General features: G+C 60.4%; 4 protein-coding genes across 4 annotated transcripts; 3 read left to right on the top strand and 1 right to left on the bottom strand.

The window, feature by feature from the left end:
• Nucleotides 1-494: 494 nt before the first annotated feature.
• HUWE1 (HECT, UBA and WWE domain containing E3 ubiquitin protein ligase 1) lies at nucleotides 495-8,196 on the top strand (the record flags this gene model as incomplete). Its single annotated transcript, XM_074858075.1, is given in 8 exon segments — nucleotides 495-612; nucleotides 693-833; nucleotides 1,722-2,009; nucleotides 4,545-4,650; nucleotides 6,428-6,545; nucleotides 6,648-6,829; nucleotides 6,923-7,113; nucleotides 8,050-8,196. Coding segments are annotated over 8 exon segments (1,247 nt in total), but the record flags the coding sequence as incomplete, so codon positions are not given.
• Nucleotides 8,197-9,466: 1,270 nt separating this feature from the next.
• GNL3L (G protein nucleolar 3 like) lies at nucleotides 9,467-13,093 on the top strand. The gene is made up of 15 exons (XM_074858076.1): nucleotides 9,467-9,519; nucleotides 9,616-9,653; nucleotides 9,791-9,892; nucleotides 9,978-10,094; nucleotides 10,194-10,265; nucleotides 10,349-10,484; nucleotides 10,559-10,662; nucleotides 10,765-10,909; nucleotides 10,982-11,069; nucleotides 11,167-11,344; nucleotides 11,871-12,013; nucleotides 12,254-12,384; nucleotides 12,470-12,591; nucleotides 12,673-12,844; nucleotides 12,951-13,093. The coding sequence occupies exons 1-15, from the start codon at nucleotides 9,507-9,509 to the stop codon at nucleotides 13,001-13,003; spliced, it is 1,614 nt and encodes a 537-aa protein (XP_074714177.1). The 5' UTR covers nucleotides 9,467-9,506; the 3' UTR covers nucleotides 13,004-13,093.
• A 1,090-nt stretch (nucleotides 13,094-14,183) lies between these two features.
• Nucleotides 14,184-17,292, top strand: LOC141939050 (non-structural maintenance of chromosomes element 3 homolog). Its single transcript, XM_074858074.1, is given in 12 exon segments — nucleotides 14,184-14,230; nucleotides 14,373-14,429; nucleotides 14,527-14,621; nucleotides 15,096-15,162; nucleotides 15,247-15,326; nucleotides 15,431-15,505; nucleotides 15,507-15,526; nucleotides 15,643-15,765; nucleotides 16,632-16,669; nucleotides 16,672-16,693; nucleotides 16,976-17,013; nucleotides 17,016-17,292. Coding segments are annotated over 11 exon segments (678 nt in total). The 5' UTR covers nucleotides 14,184-14,230; nucleotides 14,373-14,386; the 3' UTR covers nucleotides 17,093-17,292.
• A 23-nt stretch (nucleotides 17,293-17,315) lies between these two features.
• Nucleotides 17,316-20,313, bottom strand: LOC141939049 (6-phosphofructo-2-kinase/fructose-2,6-bisphosphatase-like; the record flags this gene model as incomplete). Its single annotated transcript, XM_074858073.1, is given in 12 exon segments — nucleotides 17,316-17,446; nucleotides 17,592-17,656; nucleotides 17,792-17,854; nucleotides 17,950-17,994; nucleotides 17,997-18,078; nucleotides 18,173-18,277; nucleotides 18,366-18,410; nucleotides 18,412-18,513; nucleotides 19,719-19,870; nucleotides 19,873-19,925; nucleotides 20,032-20,153; nucleotides 20,257-20,313. Coding segments are annotated over 12 exon segments (951 nt in total), but the record flags the coding sequence as incomplete, so codon positions are not given.
• Between the last annotated feature and the right edge of the window lie 1,514 nt (nucleotides 20,314-21,827).

The following is a 21,827-nucleotide window of genomic DNA, read 5'->3' as shown; positions in this document are numbered from 1 at the left end:
CCTGGGGCTTGGGGAGGGGATTTGGGGGGTTTAGGGTGGAATTGGGGGTGTTGGGAGGGGATTTGGGGGGAGCCTGGGGGGGTTGGGGGGGATTTGGGGGCCTCTTCAGGGGCTTGGGGAGGGGTTTTGGGGGTCCCTGGAGCTCTAGGAAGGGGTTTTGGGGTGCTTAGGGGGAGCCTGGGGTGTTGGAAGGGGTTTGGGGGGGGAGCCTGAGGTATTAGGAAGAAGTTTTGGGGGGAATTTTGGGTGGAATTGGGGGTGTGGGGAGGGGATTGGGGGGCACTCTGGGGTTTTGGGGGGAAACCTGAGGGTTTTGGGGGGCTCCTCAAGGCTTTTTTGGGGACCCGTGGCCTGATTTGGGGTGAAACGACCCGACCCCGACGGGGTGCGCAGCCCTCGCCCGGCGAGGGGCTCCCAGCATCTCGCGATGAACTGGGGGGGGGGGGTGTCTTTACATTTTTAGGGGTCCCCTAAATCCTTTTTTTTTCCCCCAGAAACTCACCGGACGGTGCTGAACCAAATCCTGCGTCAATCCACCACCCACTTGGCCGACGGGCCCTTCGCCGTCCTGGTCGACTACATCCGCGTCCTCGATTTCGACGTCAAGCGCAAGTACGGGGCGGTCAAGTAATTTTTTTGGGGGGGGGGAAAAAAGGCCTTTTTTTGACTTTTTTTTCCCCCTTTTTTTGTAGATATTTCCGACAGGAGCTGGAGCGCTTGGACGAGGGGTTGCGGAAGGAGGACATGGCCGTCCACGTCCGCCGCGACCACGTCTTCGAGGATTCCTATCGCGAGTTGCACCGTAAATCCCCCGAGGAGATGAAAAACCGCCTGTGAGAACCCCCCCAAATCCTCCGCGACCCCCCAAAACCTCTCAGAACCCCCCAAAACCTCACAGAACCCCACAAAAATCTCTCAGAACGCCCCCAAAATCTCTCAGAACGCCCCAAAATCTCTCAGAACCCCCCAAAATCTCTCAGAACCCCCCAAAAATCTCTCAAAATGCCCCCAAAATCTCTCGGAGCGCCCCAAAATCTCTCAGAACGCCCCAAAAATCTCTCAGAACGCTCCCAAAAATCTCTCAGAACCCCCCCAAAATCTCTCAGAACCCCCCAAAATCTCTCAGAACCCCCCAAAATCTCTCAGAACCCCCAAAATCTCTCAGAACCCCCAAAATCTCTCAGAATGCCCCAAAATCTCTCAGAACCCCCCAAAATCTCTCAGAACGCCCCAAAATCTCTCAGAATGCCCCCAAATCTCTCAAACCCCCCCAAAAATCTTTCAGAACGCTCCCAAAATCTCTCAGAATGCTCCCAAAAATCTCTCAGAATGCCCCAAAATCTCTCAAAATGCCCCCAAAAATCTCTCAGAACCCCCCAAAAATCTCTCGGAGCGCCCCAGAATCTCTCAGAACGCCCCAAAATCTCTCAGAACCCCCCAAAATCTCTCAGAACGCCCCAAAAATCTCTCAGAACGCCCCCAAATCTTTCAGAACCCCCCAAAATCTCTCAGGACCCCCCAAAATCTCTCAGAACGCCCCAAAACCTCTCAGAACCCCCCAAAATCTCTCAAACCCCCCAACACTGGCTTCCTCGCGCCGCGTTGGGAAGGGATTGAGGTTTAAGTTGGGTTTTAAGACCCTTCACCCCCGCAGAAACACCCCGTCGTGCCCCAAAACACCCCAAAACCCCCCGTTTCTGTGTGTGTGTCCCCCCCCCCAGGTACATCGTCTTCGAGGGCGAGGAGGGCCAGGACGCGGGGGGGCTCCTGCGGGAGTGGTACATGATCATCTCGCGGGAGATGTTCAACCCCATGTACGCGTTGTTCCGCACTTCGCCGGGTGACAGGGTCACCTACACCATCAACCCCTCGTCCCACTGCAACCCCAACCACCTCAGCTACTTCAAGTTCGTGGGGCGGATCGTGGCCAAGGCCGTCTACGACAACCGTCTCCTCGAGTGTTATTTCACCCGCTCCTTCTACAAGCACATCCTGGGCAAGTCTGTCCGGTAAGAAAACGCGGGGCGGGGCGGGGCGTGTAGGGTGGGGTGTTGAACCACCTTACGGGGTGTTGAAGCACCTTATGGGGCGGTGAACGCCCCTTCTTGGGGTGCTGAAGCACCTTTGTGGGGTGTAGAGCGCCCCCGTGGGGTGTGGAACCACCTCGGTGGGGTGTGGAACCACCCTCATGGGGTGTTGAACCCCTTTCTCGGGGTGTTGAAGCTCTTGGTGGGGTGTGGAACCACCCTCGTGGGGTGTTGAACCCCCTTCTCAGGGTGTTGAAGCTCTTGTTGGGGTGTGGAACCACCCTCATGGGGTGTGCGACACCTCTGTGGGGTGTTGAAGCTCTTGTTGGGGTGTAGAACCATCCTCATGGGGTGTTGAACCCCTTTCTCGGGGTGTTGAAGCTCTTGGTGGGGTGTGGAACCACCCTCGTGGGGTGTTGAACCCCCTTCTCAGGGTGTTGAAGCTCTTGTTGGGGTGTGGAACCACCTTCATGGGGTGTTGAACCCCTTTCTCGGGGTGTTGAAGCTCTTGTTGGGGTGTGGAACCACCCTCATGGGGTGTTGAACCCCTTTCTCGGGGTGTTGAAGCTCTTGTTGGGGTGTAGAACCACCCTTGTGAGGTGTGGAACATCTGTGTGGGGTGTTGAAGCTCTTGTTGGGGTGTACAACCACCCTGGTGGGGTGTGGAACCACCCTCATGGGGTGTACAACACCTCTGTGGGGTGTTGAACCTCTTGGTGGGGTGTGGAACCACCCTCGTGGGGTGTTGAACCCCCTTCTCAGGGTGTTGAACCTCTTGGTGGGGTGTGGAACCACCCTCGTGGGGTGTTGAACCCCCTTCTCGGGGTGTGGAAGCTCTTGTTGGGGTGTAGAACCACCCTCGTGGGGTGTTGAACCCCCTTCTCAGGGTGTTGAAGCTCTTGTTGGGGTGTGGAACCACCCTCATGGGGTGTTGAACCCCTTTCTCGGGGTGTTGAAGCTCTTGGTGGGGTGTGGAACCACCCTCATGGGGTGTGCGACACCTCTGTGGGGTGTTGAAGCTCTTGTTGGGGTGTGGAACCACCCTCGTGGGGTGTTGAACCCCTTTCTCGGGGTGTTGAAGCTCTTGTTGGGGTGTGGAACCACCCTCATGGGGTGTTGAACCCCTTTCTCGGGGTGTTGAAGCTCTTGGTGGGGTGTGGAACCACCCTCATGGGGTGTGCGACACCTCTGTGGGGTGTTGAAGCTCTTGTTGGGGTGTGGAACCACCCTCGTGGGGTGTTGAACCCCTTTCTCGGGGTGTTGAAGCTCTTGTTGGGGTGTGGAACCACCCTCATGGGGTGTGCGACACCTCTGTGGGGTGTTGAAGCTCTTGTTGGGGTGTAGAACCATCCTCATGGGGTGTTGAACCCCTTTCTCAGGGTGTTGAAGCTCTTGTTGGGGTGTGGAACCACCCTCGTGGGGTGTTGAACCCCCTTCTCAGGGTGTTGAAGCTCTTGTTGGGGTGTGGAACCACCCTCATGGGGTGTTGAACCCCTTTCTCGGGGTGTTGAAGCTCTTGGTGGGGTGTGGAACCACCCTCATGGGGTGTGCGACACCTCTGTGGGGTGTTGAAGCTCTTGTTGGGGTGTGGAACCACCCTCGTGGGGTGTTGAACCCCTTTCTCGGGGTGTTGAAGCTCTTGTTGGGGTGTGGAACCACCCTCATGGGGTGTGCGACACCTCTGTGGGGTGTTGAAGCTCTTGTTGGGGTGTAGAACCATCCTCATGGGGTGTTGAACCCCTTTCTCAGGGTGTTGAAGCTCTTGTTGGGGTGTGGAACCACCCTCGTGGGGTGTTGAACCCCCTTCTCAGGGTGTTGAAGCTCTTGTTGGGGTGTGGAACCGGAACCACCCTCATGGGGTGTTGAACCCCTTTCTCGGGGTGTTGAAGCTCTTGGTGGGGTGTGGAACCACCCTCATGGGGTGTGCGACACCTCTGTGGGGTGTTGAAGCTCTTGTTGGGGTGTAGAACCACCCTTGTGAGGTGTGGAACATCTGTGTGGGGTGTTGAAGCTCTTGTTGGGGTGTACAACCACCCTGGTGGGGTGTGGAACCACCCTCATGGGGTGTACAACACCTCTGTGGGGTGTTGAACCTCTTGGTGGGGTGTTGAACCCCTTTCTCGGGGTGTTGAAGCTCTTGTTGGGGTGTAGAACTACCCTCGTGGGGTGTTGAACCCCCTTCTCGGGGTGTTGAAGCTCTTGTTGGGGTGTAGAACCACCCTCGTGGGGTGTTGAGTGGCCCCTCATGGGGGGTTGAACCCCCTTCGTGGGGGGTGTTGAACCTTTTTTTGGGGTGTCAAACCTCTCGTTGGGGTGTTCAACCACCACCCCACCCCCCCCCCCCCGCGGTCGAATGCCCCTCATGGGGCGTTGAAGCCCTTTTTTTGGGGTGTTGAACCACTTGTTGGGGTGTTGCACCCCATTAAACCATTCCCCGAGGTGTTGAACCCCCCGGGGGGGTGTTGCACCCCCTTTTTTTGGGGGGGTTCACGGTGTTTCTACCCCCCCCCGGCGCAGGTACACGGACATGGAGAGCGAGGATTACCACTTCTACCAGGGCCTGGTCTACCTGTTGGAGAACGACGTCTCCACCCTGGGCTACGACCTCACCTTCAGCACCGAGGTATCGGGGTACCCCCCCCCCCCTTGGAACCCCCCCAGGGGTGCGGGGAGCCCCCCAAAAGCACGGGGACCCCCCCCAAAACCGGGGTATGGGGGTGGGGGGGGGTGGTGTTGTTCCAGCACCCCAAATCTCCCCCCCCACGGTTGGCCCCAGCGCTGCTCTTGGGGAAGAAGGGTCCTACCTGGGGGGGGGTCCCCAAGGCTTTGGGGGTGTCCCTGGGGTGTCCCCAAGTCCCAGGGGGTGTCCTGCTGGTTTGGGGGTGTCCCCTTTGTCCCACCTTGTGAGCGTCCCCCCCCATCCCCACCCCCTTTTCTAGGGTTGTCCCTAGAGGGGGGGGGGACACAGGGGATGTTGGGGGGACATCGGGGGGGACATGGGGACAGTTTGGGGACATTTGGGGGACATTGGGACAGTTTGGGGGGGACATGGGGATGGTTTAGGGGGACATGGACACATTTGGGGGATATGGGGACATTTGGGGGACATGGGGACAGTTTGGGGAACTCAGGGACAGATTGGGGACAGTTTGGAGGGACACAGGGACAGTTTGGGGGAACTCAGGGACAGTTTGGGGACATTTGGGGGACATGGAGAGTTTGGGGACAGTTTGGGGGACACAGGGACAGTTTGAGGGGACACAGGGACAGTTTGGGGACATTTGGGGGACACAGGGACAGTTTGGGGACATGTGGGGCACATGGGGACAGTTTGGGGGGACACAGGGACAGTTTGGGGACATTTGGGGGACGTGGAGACAGTTTGGAGAACTCAGGGACAGATTGGGGACAGTTTGGGGGGACACAGGGACAGTTTGGGGACAGTTTGGGGGGACACAGGGACAGTTTGGGGGGACACAGGGACAGATTGGGGACATTGGGGGGACACTGACAGTTTGGGGGGACACAGGGACAGATTGGGGACATTGGGGGGACACTGACAGTTTGGGGACAGTTTGGGGGACACAGGGACAGTTTGGGGACATCTGGGGCACATGGGGACAGTTTGGGGGACACAGGGAGAGTTTGGGGACATTTGGGGGGACACAGTGACAGTTTGGGGGACACAGGGAGAGTTTGGGGACATTTGGGGCACATGGGGACATTTGGGGGGACACAGGGACAGTTTGGGGACATTTGGGGCACATGGGGACATTTGGGGGGACACAGGGACAGTTTGGGGGGACACAGGGACAGATTGGGGACATTGGGGGGACACTGACAGTTTGGGGACAGTTTGGGGGACACAGGGACAGTTTGGGGACATCTGGGGCACATGGGGACAGTTTGGGGGACACAGGGAGAGTTTGGGGACATTTGGGGGGACACAGTGACAGTTTGGGGGACACAGGGAGAGTTTGGGGACATTGGGGGGACATGGGGACAGTTTGGGGGGACACAGGGAGAGTTTGGGGACATTTGGGGGGACACAGGGACAGTTTGGGGGGACACAGGGACAGTTTGGGGACATTTGGGGCACATGGGGACATTTGGGGGGACACAGGGACAGTTTGGGGGGACACAGGGACAGATTGGGGACATTGGGGGGACACTGACAGTTTGGGGACAGTTTGGGGGACACAGGGACAGTTTGGGGACACTGGGGGGACTCACACGTGTCATTTGGACGCTCGTTCCCTCCCACCCCAGCACCCGCCGTGGGGGGGTGGACACCCCCCCCCCGCGTGTCCCCCTCCCGCTTCTTCTGAGGTGACACCTGCCCCCCCCCTGTGTGTCCCCCCTGTGTGTCCCACCCCGTGTCCCCGTCCCCCGTCCCCCAGGTCCAGGAATTCGGGGTGTGCGAGGTGCGGGACCTCAAACCCAACGGGGCCAACGTGCTGGTGACGGAGGAGAACAAGAAGGAGTACGTCCACCTCGTCTGCCAGATGCGCATGACCGGTGAGCGTCGGGGGGGTGGGGGGTGGTGGTAGAACCCCCCCAAAATCATCTCTAAACCCCAAAATCGCTTCATTTTTCCTTAAAAATCCCCCCCCCCCGTAGGCGCCATCCGGAAGCAATTAGCCGCCTTTTTAGAAGGTTTCTACGAGATTATCCCCAAACGCCTCATCTCCATCTTCACGGAGCAGGAGTTGGAGCTGTTGATCTCGGGGTTACCCACCATCGACATCGACGACCTCAAGGCCAACACCGAGTACCACAAATATCAGGGCAACTCCATCCAGGTACCCCCCAAAAAAAAAAAAAAACCCCAAAAAAAACCCTCATTTTTGGGGCGTTTTCAGGCTGATGGTGGCGTCCTCCTCCGCTCTCCGCAGATCCAGTGGTTCTGGCGAGCGTTGAGATCCTTCGACCAAGCGGATCGGGCCAAGTTTTTGCAGTTTGTGACGGGAACGTCCAAGGTGCCTCTTCAGGGTTTCGCCGCCCTGGAAGGGATGAACGGGATTCAGAAATTCCAGATCCACCGCGACGATCGTTCTACCGACCGCCTGCCCTCCGCGCACACCTGGTACGGGGGCTGGGGGGGGGGTTTGGGGGGGATGTGAGGGTGGTTTGAGGGGACACAGGGGGGGGTTGAGGGGACATGGGGTGGTTTGGGGGGGCACGGGGGCGGTTTGGGGGGGCACAGGGGTGGTTTGAGGGGACAGGGATGGTTGGGGGGGCACGGGGGCAGTTTGAGGGGACACAGGAATGGTTGGGGGGGCACAGGGGTGGTTTGGGGGGACACGGGGGTGGTTTGAGGGGACATGGGGGTGGTTGGGGGGCACAGGGGTGGTTTGGGGGGCACAGGGGCGGTTTGAGGGGACATGGGGTGGTTTGGGGGGGCACGGGGGCAGTTGGGGGGGGCACAGGGGTGGTTTGAGGGGACACGGGGATGTTTGGGGGGGCACAGGGGCAGTTCGAGGGGACACGGGGATGTTTGGGGGGGCACGGGGGCAGTTTGGGGGGGCACAGGGGCAGTTCGAGGGGACACGGGGGTGGTTTGAGGGGACACGGGGATGTTTTGGGGGGCACAGGGGTGGTTTGGGGGGGCACAGGGGCAGTTCGAGGGGACACGGGGGTGGTTTTGAGGGGACACGGGGATGTTTTGGGGGGCACAGGGGCGGTTTGGGGGGGCACAGGGGCAGTTTGAGGGACACGGGGATCCTTGGGGGGGCACAGGGGCGGTTTGGGGGGGGACAGGGGTGGTTTGGGGGGCACGGGATCCTTGGGGGGGCACAGGGGCGGTTTGGGGGGATTCGGGAAAACTAGGGGGGACATGGGGGCAGTTTGGGGGGACATGGATGACTTGGGGGGGGGCTACCGGACAATTTGGGGGACACAGGGGCACTTTGCGGGGTCACAGGGGCACCCCACCAGGCACCCCCAGGGGGGGCGGCCACTTCGGGGGCTCCCTCTGCCCCCCCCAACACCCCCCCCCCAATATTTTTTTGCCCCCCCCCAGCTTCAACCAGCTGGACCTGCCGGCCTACGAGAGCTACGAGAAGCTGCGGCACATGCTGCTCTTGGCCATCCAGGAGTGCTCCGAGGGCTTCGGCCTGGCCTAGGCCCCCCCATCTCTATAAATATATATATATATTTTTTGGTTTCATTCGTTTTTTTTTTTTTTTTTTGGTTTGGTTTTTCTGGGGTTTTTTTGGTTTTTTGGGTTTTTTTTTTTTTTTTTTTTTGGTTTCTTTCAGTCCCGGTTTGGGGTTAGTTTTGCTCTGTTGGATTGAGGGAGGGGGGGGGGGGGGGGGGGAGGAGATGGTGAAAACTGAAACACCCCCCGCCCCCCCCCCCGCCCCCGTCCCCAAATTATATATAAGAGGAGGTTTGGCCTCTCACCCACCCCAAAATTGAGAGAAAAAGTTAAAAAAGGAATAAAAAAAGTGCACTCTTGGTAAGGGCAGTCCCGGTCTTTTTTACGAGGGGGTGGGTGGGCGCCATTTTGAGTGTGGCAGTGGGTCTTCGCGAAGGTGTCCGCCATCTTGTGCGTGGCAGCGCGGCCGCCATTTTGAGTGTGGCGTTAAGCGCTGTTGCCGTGCGTCCGCCATCTTGAGCGTGGCAGCGTCTCTTCCCCAAGGTGTCCGCCATCTTGAGCGTGGCAGCGTCTCTTCCCCAAGGTGTCCGCCATCTTGAGCGTGGCAGCGTCTCTTCCCCAAGGTGTCCGCCATCTTGAGCGTGGCAGCGTCTCTTCCCCAAGGTGTCCGCCATCTTGTGCGTGGCAGCGTCTCTTCCCCAAGGTGTCCGCCATCTTGAGCGTGGCAGCGTCTCTTCCCCAAGGTGTCCGCCATCTTGAGCGTGGCAGCGTCTCTTCCCCAAGGTGTCCGCCATCTTGAGCGTGGCAGCGTCTCTTCCCCAAGGTGTCCGCCATCTTGAGTGTGGCAGCGTCTCTTCCCCAAGGTGTCCGCCATCTTGAGTGTGGCAGCGTCTCTTCCCTAAGGTGTCCGCCATTTTGTGTGTGGCGGTAGCGCGGCCCCGCCATCTTAAGTGTGGCAATATCTTCGCCGCACGGTCCCCCGTCCGCCATTTTGAGTGCGGCGGTACTATGGTCTGGCCGCCATCTTGAGTGTGGCGGTATAGCGTCACCTCTCCGCCATTTTGAGTGTGGCACAGCGTCCCCTCCTTTATGATGGTGCGTCAGCCATCTTGAGCGGGTCGGTGGCACGCTCTGGCGGCCATTTTGTGCGTGGCACAGGCGCAACATAGGGTTCACCATAACCAGCGCGGCGGCCATCTTGGGTGTGGCGTGGCGTCCGCCATCTTGGCAGTACGCTGGTTTGGCGGCCATCTTAGGGGTGGCGGCGGCGGTGTGCGGCGGCCATTTTGGGTGGGGCAAGAAAGGTCGCGCCGGAAGTGACGCCATATCGAGGCGGAAGGGAGCGCCGGCGGCGTGAGCCTTTCCCTGAGGGTTCAGCCATGACCCGCTCCCGTGAGTCGGGGGGGGGTTTTGGGGTGCGGGGGGGGGGTTTGGGGCGCGGGGGGGGGTTTGGGGGACCCCTCCCCTTCACTCTGCCCCTCTCCGCAGGGCGACAAGTGGAGGCCGCCCGGAAGAAGCGGGTCCAGGTGAGCCCGGGGTTTAGGGCTTACCCCCCCCCCCCCCCGCCAAAACCCGTGGGAGTTTTGGGGGGAAAACGGCCCATTTTGGGGGTGCCAGCCCCCCCTACCGCGCGTGTGCTTCCCACCCACCCCCCTCCCCGTAGGGAAAACGCGTGAAAACGGCGGAAAAGAAGGACCTGGGGGTGCCACAGCTGGGCCGCTTCGCCGCCTACGTCCAGCAGCAGAATGAAAACAAGCAGAAAAGGGTAAAAAGAAAAAAAATAATTTAAAGCGAGGGGATTTCGGGGTGTATCACCATCCATTTTGAGTCTTTTCTTTGGTTTTCGGCAGGTGGCGGAGGCCCGGCGGCGGCGGGAGGAGGCGCGGGGGGCGGAGGTGGGGCGGCGGCGGAGCCTGGCCGCGCTGCAGCACGACGCCCTGCGACGGCAGCGGGAGTTTGAGCGTAAGGTGGGATGTTGGGGTACCCTTAAATTTTTTTTTTTTTGGGGGGGGGGGAACCCCTAAAAAAGAGGGACACCCCTCCCCGTAACGCGGGGTGTCGCGTAGGAGGTGACGGCGACCCAGCCCGAGGCGCAGGAAGAGGCGTCGCTGCGGCAGCACGGGCGGGAGCTGCGCAAGGTGAGAGCGTGTTCGGGCGGGGAGGGGTTAAAAGCAGCTTTTAGGGGGGGTCCCTTAACCCAAACCCCGTTTTTTTGGGGCAGGTTTTGGCGGCGTCTGACGTGGTTTTGGAGGTGCTGGACGCTCGCGACCCCCAGGGGTGCCGCAGCCCGCAGCTGGAAGCCGCCGTGCGACGCGCCGGGCGCCGCCAGCGCTTGGTGCTCGTCCTCAATAAGATCGGTGCGAGGAGTTTGGGGGGTGGGGGGGTCCCCGTTTGACACCCCCATTTTTATATTTTTCCCTCTCCCGCGTAGATCTGGTGCCGCGGGAGGTGGTGGCGGCGTGGCTGAAGTACCTGCGAGGCGAGTTTCCCACCGTGGCCTTCAAGGCGTGTACGCAGCAGCAGAGCCGCAACCTGGTGAGGCAGAACCCTGGAAAAAAATTTGGGGAGGGGGTTTACAGGGTTTGTGGGGCAGTGGGGACCCCCCCTTTCACCCCGCTGTGCCCCCCCCCCGCCCAGAAGCAGAGCAGGTTGCCGGTGGCGACGGCGCCGGAGGAGGTGCTGGCCGGGGGGGCGTGTGTGGGCGCCGACTGTTTGCTGAGGGTCTTGGCCAACTACAGCCGCTCCGGGGAGGTGAAAACAACCATCACCGTGGGGGTCGTGGGTGAGTTGGGGGGGTCTGCGGGGTAGGGGGGTGGGTTTTGGGGAGCCTGCACTGATGGTTTCCCCCTGCCAGGGTACCCCAATGTGGGGAAGAGCAGCCTCATCAACAGCCTGAAGAGGAGCCGGGCTTGTGGGGTGGGGGCCACGCCGGGGGTCACCAGGTAAGCCCCGCCCCCGAGGGGGAGGAGCCTGCGTTAGCCACACCCCCGTGTGGGTGTGGTTTGTGATGCCCCGCCCCTTTGGCCCCGCCTCCTTTAGGTGCCTGCAGGCCGTGCAGCTGGACCGACACATCCAGCTGTTGGACTGTCCCGGGGTTGTCATGGCGACGGGGGCCCCCTCAGCCGCCGCCCCACTGAGGGGGGCCCTGGCCCCCCAACGTCTGCGGGACCCCCTGAGCCCCGCCGCCGCCATCCTGCGCCGCTGCTCCCCCGAACAGGTGGGTTGGGTTGGGGGGGGGCACCCCTCAAGCCTGTCGCCATGACAACTAGGGGTGTTGGGGGGACCCCTTTAAGGCCTTAGGGGTGTTGGGGACCCCCCTAAGGCCTTAGGCCTGTTGCCATGGCGACTAGGGGTGTTGGGGGGACCCCTTTAAGGCCTTAGGGATGTTGGGGACCCCCCTAAAGGCCTTAGGCCTGTCACCATGGCAACTAGGGGTGTTGGGGGGACCTTTTTAAGGCCTTAGAGGTGTTGGGGAACCTCCTGAGGGGTTTGGCCTGTTGCCATGGCGACTAGGGGTGTTGGGGACCGGCCTGAGGGATTACTCAACCCCGTTGCCATGGGGACCAAGGGGATGTGGGGTCCCCCCGTCCCTGTGGCAACAGGGAGGTGGGGCTGTTTTTTCAGGCCCCCCCCCCCCCCCCCCCATTTGCCATTTCTACCCCATTTTGGCCCCAAAGCGGGGAGCCAGAGGGAGGAGCGGGGGTGACAAGACACCCCCCCATGTGTGTCCCCCCCCCCAACAGCTGAGCGAGCTTTACGGGGTCCCCCCCTGCGCCGACCCCCGACAATTCCTGTCCCACCTGGCCCGGCGACAGGGCCGGCTCCGTCCCGGGGGGCTGCCGGACCCCCACGCCGCCGCCGTGGCCCTGCTGCGCGACTGGACCAGGTGGGTGAAGGGCGGGGACACTCTTTTTGGGGGGGGGGGGGGGGGGTCTCCCCACATCCTGACCCTTCTTTTTGGGGAATTTGGGGGGGGGGGTCTCCCCACTCCCAACCCTCTTTTTTGAGGGTTTCCCTCCACCCTCACGGCCTTTTGGGGGGCTGGGGTGCATCTCCCCACACCCTGACCCGTTTTTGGGGTGCTTCCCCCCCACCCTGACCCCCCCCCCCCTTTCTTTCACCGCAGCGGGAAGATCTCATACTACACCCGCCCTCCCGAAACTCAGGGGGTGCAGCTGGAGGCCCAAATCCTGACGGCGCTGGGGCCGGAGCTCGACCTGGAGGCACTGGAAAGGGGCGACGCCGAGGCGCTGGCGGGTGAGAAGTGGGGGATTCCCCCCACCCCTGCCTTGAGGTAACCCCCCCTGCACCCCAAAACTCACCTGACACCCCCCCCCCACAGCTGTCCCAGCAACAGTGACGGGCATGGAGCTGTCCCCGTGCGTCCTCGAGGCGGAGGAAGAGGAGGAGAAATCCAGCGGGGAGGAAGAAGTAGCCATGGAGGATGACGGCGGCGACCTGGAGGTACAGAAGGAATTGGGGGGGTGTTGGGTTTTTTTGGTTTTTTTCTTTTTTTTTTTTTGACGGGTTTATCTTTGATCCCAGCTGGGCGCGGTGACCGTGGAGCTGAAGCCCCGGGTGAAGACGGGGGGTGGCGGGGAGGGGGCCGCACCCCGTGCCCCCCGTTTGGAGGAGGTAGCCGCCCTCCCGCCGCTGCTACAGGGCCAGGGGCTGCGGGCTGCGGGCAAACGGAGGAAAAAACTGCAAAAAAGAGCGGGTGAGTAAAGACAATCCCTCTTTTTCCCAACCCTCTGACCCACCCCCCCAAAAAAACTTTTCAATTCCCCCCCCCCCACCAAACTGGGACCGTTCCCATTCTGCAGAGAAAATCGCCACGAAGCTTTCGGAGACGCTGGAGGCCGCCATGCAGCTCTGAGAACGAGGCGTTTACAGCAGAGATTTATTTTTTTTAAGCCAGAAACGGTTAAAAAATATCGCTTTTTTTGAAATAAAAGGATGGGCGGGACAGGGGTGTGTCCAGGTGGTGTAATTTTTGGGGGGGGGGGGGGGGGGGGTCTCTCCAACCAGGAGGTTGGATTGTGGAGGCTTTGGGGGGGGGGGGGGGGCAGGGAAGGAAGGGAGAGGGGGTCCCCAAATCCCCGTGGAGGTTTTTGGGGGGGGGTCACCCCATCTTATCACCTTGGGGGGTAGAATGGGGGTGTGGAACCCCCTTAATTTGGAGGGAACACCCCCTTTTTCTAGCTGACTCAGCAAAGGCAGTGTTTAGCTCCCAGGGGGGCTTAGTCAACCCCAAAATCGGGATCAAGGGGGGTTCAACTGGGGGGGAGCAGTCAGAGTGGGGGGCACCCCCGTTATTTAGCACACCCCCGTTTCCACCCCCTCGCCTTCCCCATCCCCTATAGGGCAGCCCATGTTCTCCCTTGACAGCAAATAAGCCCTCCCCAACCCTGCAGACCACCCCAAAAGCCACCCTTGACCCCCACTGCACCCCAAAACCCCTTTGCACACCCCAAAAGGGAACAGCATCGCCCGCTGTGTGTCCCCCAAGTTGCCCACCTTACCCCTCACGGCATCCTCAGCTGTGCAGGTGGGCGATGAAGACTTCCCTGAGGTTTGTGGGGTGCAGAATCCCCCCTATGTCCCATTCTGCCGCCGTTTTATCACCTCTTTCCCCACCTGAGGGAAGGGCTCTGGAGGCGAATTACAAGGGGCCGACACAGGTGTTTTAAATACCTTTAATTAGGTAAAGTCGGCCGTTTCGGGTTGTTTGGGGGTGTTTTTTTCATCTTTTTAAAGGTGGGAGCGAGGCGGCGCCCTCATTGGGCGCCATTTTGTGTCCCTGAGGGGAAGAAGGGGGGGGGGGGGGGCGCGCGCGGCGCTTTCCCGCCTTTTTTTGCCACCTGAGGGGAGCGGGGGGGGGCGGTGCGCGAGGCTCGCACGTGCAAGGGGGCGGAGCGAGCGCGGCCGCTCGGGCCAATCGTGGCGCGAGGAAGGGCCGGTGGGCGGGATGAGGGCGGTGTTCGGACCAATAGGAGGCGGGGGCTGGGCGAGGTGGGCGGGCCCGGGCCGTGACGGGCGGGCCCGCTCCGGGGCGCATGCGCAGAGGCGGCGAGGGCGCGCAGCCGCGGCCTGAGGGGAGCGGGTAAACCGGCGGCGGTTTTGGGTCGTTTTCGCAGGTTTTGGGGAGGATGTTTGGGGGAGTTTGTGGTCTGGTTGAAGGTGGGGGATGCGGGGAACAGCCTCATCGTGTTTTCAATCCGCCCGGCGCTTTTTTTTCCCCTCAGAGCTGCTGTGGGAAATGTCCCAGCGGAAGCGCAGCAGAGTCTCAGGCTCCTCTCAGGTGAGGGGCTTCCCCCTCCCCCCCCCCCTCCTCGCTCTCCCTTTCCGCCCCCTCTGGGTCCCAGCAGCATTTCCCTGCCCTTTTCCCCCCTCCCACAGGGGACGATGAGGATTTCACGCTGAGCCAGACGCCGACGAACAGTCAGGTGCGGAGGAACCTGGAGAGGCGCTCGCAGGATCAGGTGAATCAGAAGGTGGGTCGAGGCCGTCCCTCTTCCTCCATCTCTCGGAATGATGCATTTTAGCTCTGTCATCCCCTAACTCTTGGCCTTCCCCCACCTTTTCTTCTTTCTTCCCCCTCCTCCTTCCCCCCCTTTTTTCTCCCCTCCTCCTTCCCCCCCTTTTTCTCCCCTCCTCCTTCCCCCCCTTTTTTCTCTCCCTCCTCCTTCCCCCCCTTTTTTCTCCCCTCCTCCTTCCCCCCCTTTTTTCTCCCCTCCTCCTTCCCCCCCTTTTTTCTCCCCTCCTCCTTCCCCCCCTTTTTTCTCCCTCCTCCTCCTTCCCCCCCTTTTTTTCTCCCCTCCTCCTTCCCCCCCCTTTTTCTCCCCTCCTCCTTCCCCCCCTTTTTTCTCCCCTCCTCCTTCCCCCCCTTTTTTCTCCCCTCCTCCTTCCCCCTTTATTCTCCCCTCCTCCTTCCCCCCCTTTTTTCTCCCCTCCTCCTTCCCCCTCAGGTGAGCGAGCTGGTTCAGTTCCTGCTCATCAAAGACCAGAAGAAGATCCCATCAAGAGGGCGGGTGAGTTTAGGGGAGCCCCACCCCCCCCAAACCTTACTACTTTTGGGGAGCTCAGATTTTCTCAGCCATTCCTTTCCTTTCCCCTCAGACATCCTGAAAAAAGTCATCCGGGAATACAAAGATGTCTACTCGGAGATCGTCAACCGGGCGGGCAAGACCCTACAGGAGGTAGTTTTGGGGGGGATCGGAGGTTTTTGGGGTTGGTTTGGGTTTTTTTTTTTTAGGGGAGGGGGAGACCCCTTGTTCGCTCCTTAACCCTTTGTTTCTCGCAGGTTTTTGGGCTGCAGCTGGTGGAGATCGACACCAAACACCACATTTACATCCTCACCAGCGACCTCCCCCGTGTGCGAGGGGGAGAACCTGCACCGGTGAGGGGCTGGGGGACCCCTGGGTGATTTTCTTTTTGGGGGTACAACCCCTGTGGGAGCGTGTGTGTGTCCCCCCTTTTATTCCAGCGGGTGACGCCCCTCTCCATCTGCTGCAGGGACAACCAGACGGCGAAGCTGGGGCTGCTCATCGTCATCCTCAGCTTCATCTTCATGAAGGGCAACTCGCCAAAGACAGTGAGCCCCCCAAAAAACGCCACCCTGTATCCCACATCCCCTCTGTGCCCCCCAAAAACCCCGCCCTGTACCCCACATCCCCTCTGTGCCCCCCAAAAACCCCGCCCTGTACCCCACATCCCCCCTGTGCCCCCCAAAAACCCCGCCCTCTACCCACATCCCCCCTGTGCCCCCCACAAACCCCGCCCTGTATCCCACATCCCTTCTGTGCCCCCCAAAAACCCCGCCCTGTATGCCACATCCCCCCTGTGCCCCCCAAAAACCCCCGCCCTCTACCCCACATCCCCTCTGTGCCCCCCAAAAACCCCGCCCTGTACCCCACATCCCCCTGTGCCCCCCAAACCCCGCCCTGACCCCACGTCCCCCCTGTGCCCCCCAAAAACCCCGCCCTGAACCCCACATCCCCTCTGTGCCCCCCCAAACCCCGCCCTGAACCCCCACATCCCCCTGTGCCCCCCAAACCCCGCCCTGTACCCCCAATTCCCCCCTGTTCCCCCCCAAACCCCGCCCTGTACCCCAATTCCCCCCTGTGCCCCCCCAAACCCTCCCTTGTACCCCAATTCCCCCCTGTGCTCCCTCAACCCTCCCTTCTACCCCACATCCCCCCTGTGCCCCCCAAACCCCCCTGTACCCCAATCCCCTCCTTGTGCCTCCCCAACCCCCCTGTACCCCACTTCCCCCCCGTGCCCCCCCCCCCAACACTGACACCCCCCCTTTTCCAGGCGCCGTGTGGGAATTTCTCCCGCTGGCTCCGGGATCCAACCGGGGTAAGATAATTGGGGGGGGGCAGAGACACCCCCAAATAACAGAGTTGGGAGGGGGGACACCCCGAAATAATGCAGGGGGGGTACACACCCCCAAATAATGGGAGGGGGGGGTGACCTGCGCCCCGTTAACCCACCGCCCTCAGGGAGCGACACGAGGTCTTCGGGGACGTCAAGAAGTTGGTGACAGAGAGTTTGTGCGGCAAAAGTGAGTCAGAGGGAGGCGTTTGGGGGGGGGGGGATCCCCCTTTTTTTTTAATTTGGGGGGGTCACAACACCGGTGTGCACAGAGCAGCCCCGGCGCCAGCCTCGGCCGGGCCGTTTATACCGCACCGCAGATTAAAAAAAAAATAAAAAATGTAAAAACCAGCATCCCCCCCTCATCACCCAGCGACTCGAGGGGTCTGTCGCAGGGTTGGGGAGCGCCGGACACCCCCCACCTTGGGGTCCCCCCAAATTATTTACACACCCACCCCCCCCCCAATTGCAGGTACTTAGAGATCACCCCCATCCCCCTGACAGACCCCCCGAATTCAAATACCAGTGGGGGCTACGGGCGACCAAGGAGACCTCCAAGAAGGACGTGCTGCGCTTCGTGCCAAGGTGAGGACATTTTGGGGGGCACCTCTTAGTTTTGGGGTGCTCCAGGGCTCGATTTGACCCCCCCTCTTTTTTTTTTTTCCCCTCCCACCCCCCCAAAGATCCAAGGGAAGGACCCCACGTTCTGGATGAGCCAATACACCCGAGGCCGAGGCCACCCCCTGACCCCCACCCTTAATAAAGGTGCCCTTTTTGGGGTGCAACCCCTGATTTCCAGCCTCAGCGCTTCATTAAGGTTTAATTTGAGGATTAAAGTTTAATTTTGGCAATTTTTTGGGACACACACACACACACCCCCCCCTCAATAGTGCTCGGGGACGGTCACCAAAGCTTCGGCCGGGGGGCGGCTGATGTCAACGTTCTGTTGGGTGAAGACGTGATGTTTTAGGGGGTGTTTCCCCCAAATCAAACACCCCCAATCTCTGCGGGGTGCCCCCTCTTTTTGCGGTGCCTTTTTTTTTTTGGGGGGGGGGCCCCCATTTTTTTTCTTTTTTCTTCCATTTTACCTGCGGTCGCTCCCGGTGGGTGTTAACGGCTTCAACGTTGAGGAAGATGGACTCCACCTCGCACCCTGGGGTTCCCCGGGAAAAGGATGAGTATTTGGGTGGATTTTCCCCGTTTTTGGCTGGATTGTCCCCATTTTTGGGGAGAACAGTCTTTTTTTTGCGGGGGGGACACCCCCTTTTTTAGGACGCGCCACGCTCACCGTAAGCCACGGGGGTCAGCTTGAGCACGGTGTGTAGGGGACACTTGAGGTAGGGCAGCTCGTCTGGATTTGGAGGGGTCAAAAAAAGGTGAAAAGGGGCTGATGAGGGATTGAGGGGGTGTCCCCAAAAAGGTCTCAAATTATCCCCAAAACCTCACCCGCGCTTTTATCCAGGAAATAAGCCAGCAGGCAGCGCATGACGGCTGGTGGCAGATGACCAACACGTTCTCCTGCCGTTCCAGCTCCATGATGACAGGCTCCAGCCGCTGCACTAAATCCTCGTAGGACTTTTTTATTTTAATTTTTTTATTATTTATTACGGCGGGGGAGGACACAGCGATAAGGGGGCACCCCTTAAAGGGAGGGGGGGGGGGGTGTTACCTCGCCTTTGGGGTAGCGGTAACGATATTTATCCTGATCGCGGAGGGCGAATTCCTGGGGGTAGCGCTCCTGGATCTCCTCGTAGGTCATCTCCTCGCAGACCCCCCTGTAAAATTTAGGGGTCAGGGGATTAATTTTTGGGGGGGTGTCCCCTAAAAATTAAAAAAAATAAAAATAAAGGGGTGTGACGCACGGCGTCGATCTCGTTGAGGGCTTTCCACTGCTCGTAGGGGACCCCCCAGGGCTTCGGCCGTCTCGATGGTGCGTTTCATGTGGCTGGTCCAGACCTTCAGCTCCCGGATGCGTTGGCTCTCGATGAACTGGGCCAAGGCCTGGGCGTACTGGAGGGGGCGTGGCTAAATGGGGCCACACGCCCCCGTGGGGCGGGGCAGGTCTTGCTAGCCACACCCCTTGCAGAGCCCATGGGGCCCCCCTTTTGCCCTGGGGTGGGTGTGGCCTGGCCTACTGGCCATGCCCACAGTGGGTGTGGCCATTTAAGCCCCACCCCTTTTGGGGGCTGGGGGTGTGGCTTGCTGCCCTGGCTCTGCCCCCTTTGTGTGTCCACTTATGGGGTGGGGGTGTGGCTTCACCCTTGGCCACACCCCTTCCCTGGGGGTGTGGCCTGCTCCTGTAGCCCCACCCCCTCGCTGTAGCTCCACCCACACCCTTCCCTTAGCCCTGCCCACATGTGAGGTGACTGGTGGGTGTGGCCACCCTTAGCCCCACCTCCTAGCCCTACCTGGAGTGGCAGGTGGGTGTGGCCACCCTTAGTCCTGCCCCCTTTCTACCTGGAGTGATGTGTGGGTGTGGCCTCCCTTGGCCCCACCCCCTTACCTGGAGTGGCAGGTGGGTGTGGCCTCCCTTAGCCACACCCCCTTTTCCTGGAATGACAGGTGGGTGTGGCCTCCAGTAACCTCCACCCCCTTTCTGAGTGGTAGGTGGGTGTGGCCTCCCTTACCCCACCTCCTACCCTACATGGAATGGCAGGTGGGTGTGGCCACCCTTAGCCCCACCCCCTTTCTACCTGGAGTGACAGGTGGGGGTGGCCTCCCTTTAGTCCCACCCCAGCCCTACATGGAATGGCAAGTGGGTGTGGCCTCCCTTAGCCCCACCCCCCTTTGCCTGGAGCAACATGTGGGTGTGGCCACCCTTAGTCCCACCCTCTTTCCACCTTGAGTGACAGGTGGGTGTGGCCTCCATTAGCTCCACCCCCCTTTGTATCTTGAGCAGCACGTGGGTGTGGCCACCCTTAGTCCCACCCCCTTTCCACCTTGAGTGACAGGTGGGTGTGGCCTCCATTAGCTCCACCCCCCCCTTTGTATCTTGAGCGGCACGTGGGTGTGGCCACGCTTAGCCCCACCCCCTTCCTACCTGGAGTGGCAGGTGGGTGTAGCCTCCATTACCCCCACCCCCCCTTCTACCTGGAGTGACAGGTGGGTGTGGCCTCCCTTAGCCCCGCCCCCCTCCACCAGCCCATCCACACACACACACACTCCCCAGCCCTTCTCCCTCCCCCCAAATCCCCCCAAACCCCCCAAACCGCCACCTGCCGTCCCCGCGGGGACAACCCCGCGTCCCCCCCGATGCGCCCGCGCCGGTTGAGCTGACTCTCGCCGTGGCGGCTCAGATAAATCGCGCGGGGGGTGACATGAATATTCATCAGGTAATAGACGATGCGGCTCTGGACGTGCCCCTGCACCGGTTCACCAAATACCGCAGCCCCACGTCGAAAATCTTGATGTAAGACAACCCGCTTAAAGCAGGGGGGGGGACACACGACACCCCAGATCAGTCCCCGGGGGGGTCCCCAAGTTGATTTTTGTCGGGGGGGGGGGGGGGCGCACGGCGCGGGGTGTCACCTGTCCAACCGCTCGTCCAGGGGCTCGTAGGTGGTTTTATAACACTCGATGCGCTGCAGGAAATCGGCCACCGCCGCCTCCTGGGCGCAGCCCTTGTAGTCGGGGCTGCTCAGCTTCACTTGCTGCAGAAAAATGTGTATTTTTTTGAGGGGGGGGGGCACACTCAGAGCGTACCCCGTTTCTCTGCCACCCCCCCCTAAAAAAAAAAAAAACCAACCCCCTCACCTTGATGTTCTCCTCGATGATAGCGGGGTCGTCGCAAATGGACTCGATGAAGAGAACCTGGGGGGGGCGGGGGGGGGAGAAAAGCCCCCCCACCACGTGCTCTGAGCACCCCCAAAATAAGGCTATGCCCCCCCCCCGTAATTATGTGGGTGCCCCCAAAGCAGTGCCCCGCCCCCCCCGTGCTCTGAATGGCTCCAAAATGGTGTTAATGCCCCCCAAAATGGCGTTACTGCCCCCCCCCGTGCTCTGAACAGCCCCAAAAACACATTAATGCCCCCAAAAATGGTGTTATCGCCCCCCCCCGTGCTCTGAGCGGCCCCCAAAAACATGTTAATGCCCCCAAAAATGGCGTTACCGCCCCCCTCCGTGCTCCGAACGGCCCCAAAAACCGTGTTAATGCCCCCAAAATGGTGTTACTGCCCCCCCCGTGCTCTGAACGACCCCAAAAAACGCGTTAATGCCCCCAAAAATGGTGTTACTGCCCCCCCCCCGTGCTCCGAACGGCCCCAAAAAATGCATTAATGCCCCCAAAAATGGTATTACTGCCCCCCCCGTGCTCTGAACAGCCCCAAAAACACATTAATGCCCCCAAAAATGGTGTTACTGCCCCCCCCCGTGCTCTGAACAGCCCCAAAAAACGCGTTAATGCCCCCAAAAATGGTGTTACTGCCCCCCCCGTGCTCTGAACGACCCCAAAAAATGCGTTAATGCCCCCAAAAATGGTGTTACTGCCCCCCCCCGTGCTCTGAACGGCCCCAAAATGGTGTTAATGCCCCCCAAAACAGCGTTAACTCCCCCAAAAATGGCGCTACCGCCCCCCTTGTGCTCTGAACGCCCCCAAAAATGGCGATAATTCCCCCAAAACAGCCTAAGTGCCCCCAAAAACAGCGTTAATGCCCCCAAAAACAGTGTTATGCCCCCCCGTGCTCCGAACGCCCCCAAAAACGGTGTTAATGCCCCCAAAAATGACATTGCACCCCCCATGCTCCAAACGCCCCCAAAAACATCATTAATGCCCCCAAAACAGTGTTATGCCCCCCCCGTGCTCTGAACGCCCCCAAAAATGGCATTAATGCCCCCAAAAATGGCATTACCGCCCCCCCGTGCTCCAAACGCCCCCCAAAAACGGCGTTAATGCCCCCCAAAACAGCGTTAATGCCCCCCCCATGCTCCAATCACCCCCAAAAATGGCATTAATGCCCCCAAAAATGGCATTACTGCCCCCCCCGTTCTCCAAACGCCCCCAAAAACGGCGTTAATGCCCCCAAAAATGGTGTTAATGCCCCCAAAAATAGCGTTAATGCCCCCAAAACAGCGTTAATGCCCCCCCCGTGCTCCAAACGCCCCCAAAAACAGCATTAATGCCCCCAAAAACAGCGTTAACCCCCCCCCCATGCTCTGGACACCCCCCCCCCCCCATGGACACCCCCAAACCAGTCTCCATCTGTGAAACACACACCCCCCCCCATACCAGGAACATCCCCAAAACAGCGCCACCATCCCCCCCATATGCTCTAGACCCCCCCAAATTCTATTAAGCCCCCCAAAAAAAAATATTTTGTGCCCCCCCC

The sequence above is a fragment of the Strix uralensis genome, unplaced genomic scaffold (assembly GCF_047716275.1).
Source record: "Strix uralensis isolate ZFMK-TIS-50842 unplaced genomic scaffold, bStrUra1 scaffold_539, whole genome shotgun sequence".
NCBI classification, from domain to species: domain Eukaryota; kingdom Metazoa; phylum Chordata; class Aves; order Strigiformes; family Strigidae; genus Strix; species Strix uralensis.
Note: the sequence above shows the minus strand (reverse complement) of the source record. Positions and strands in the feature narration are given on the sequence as shown.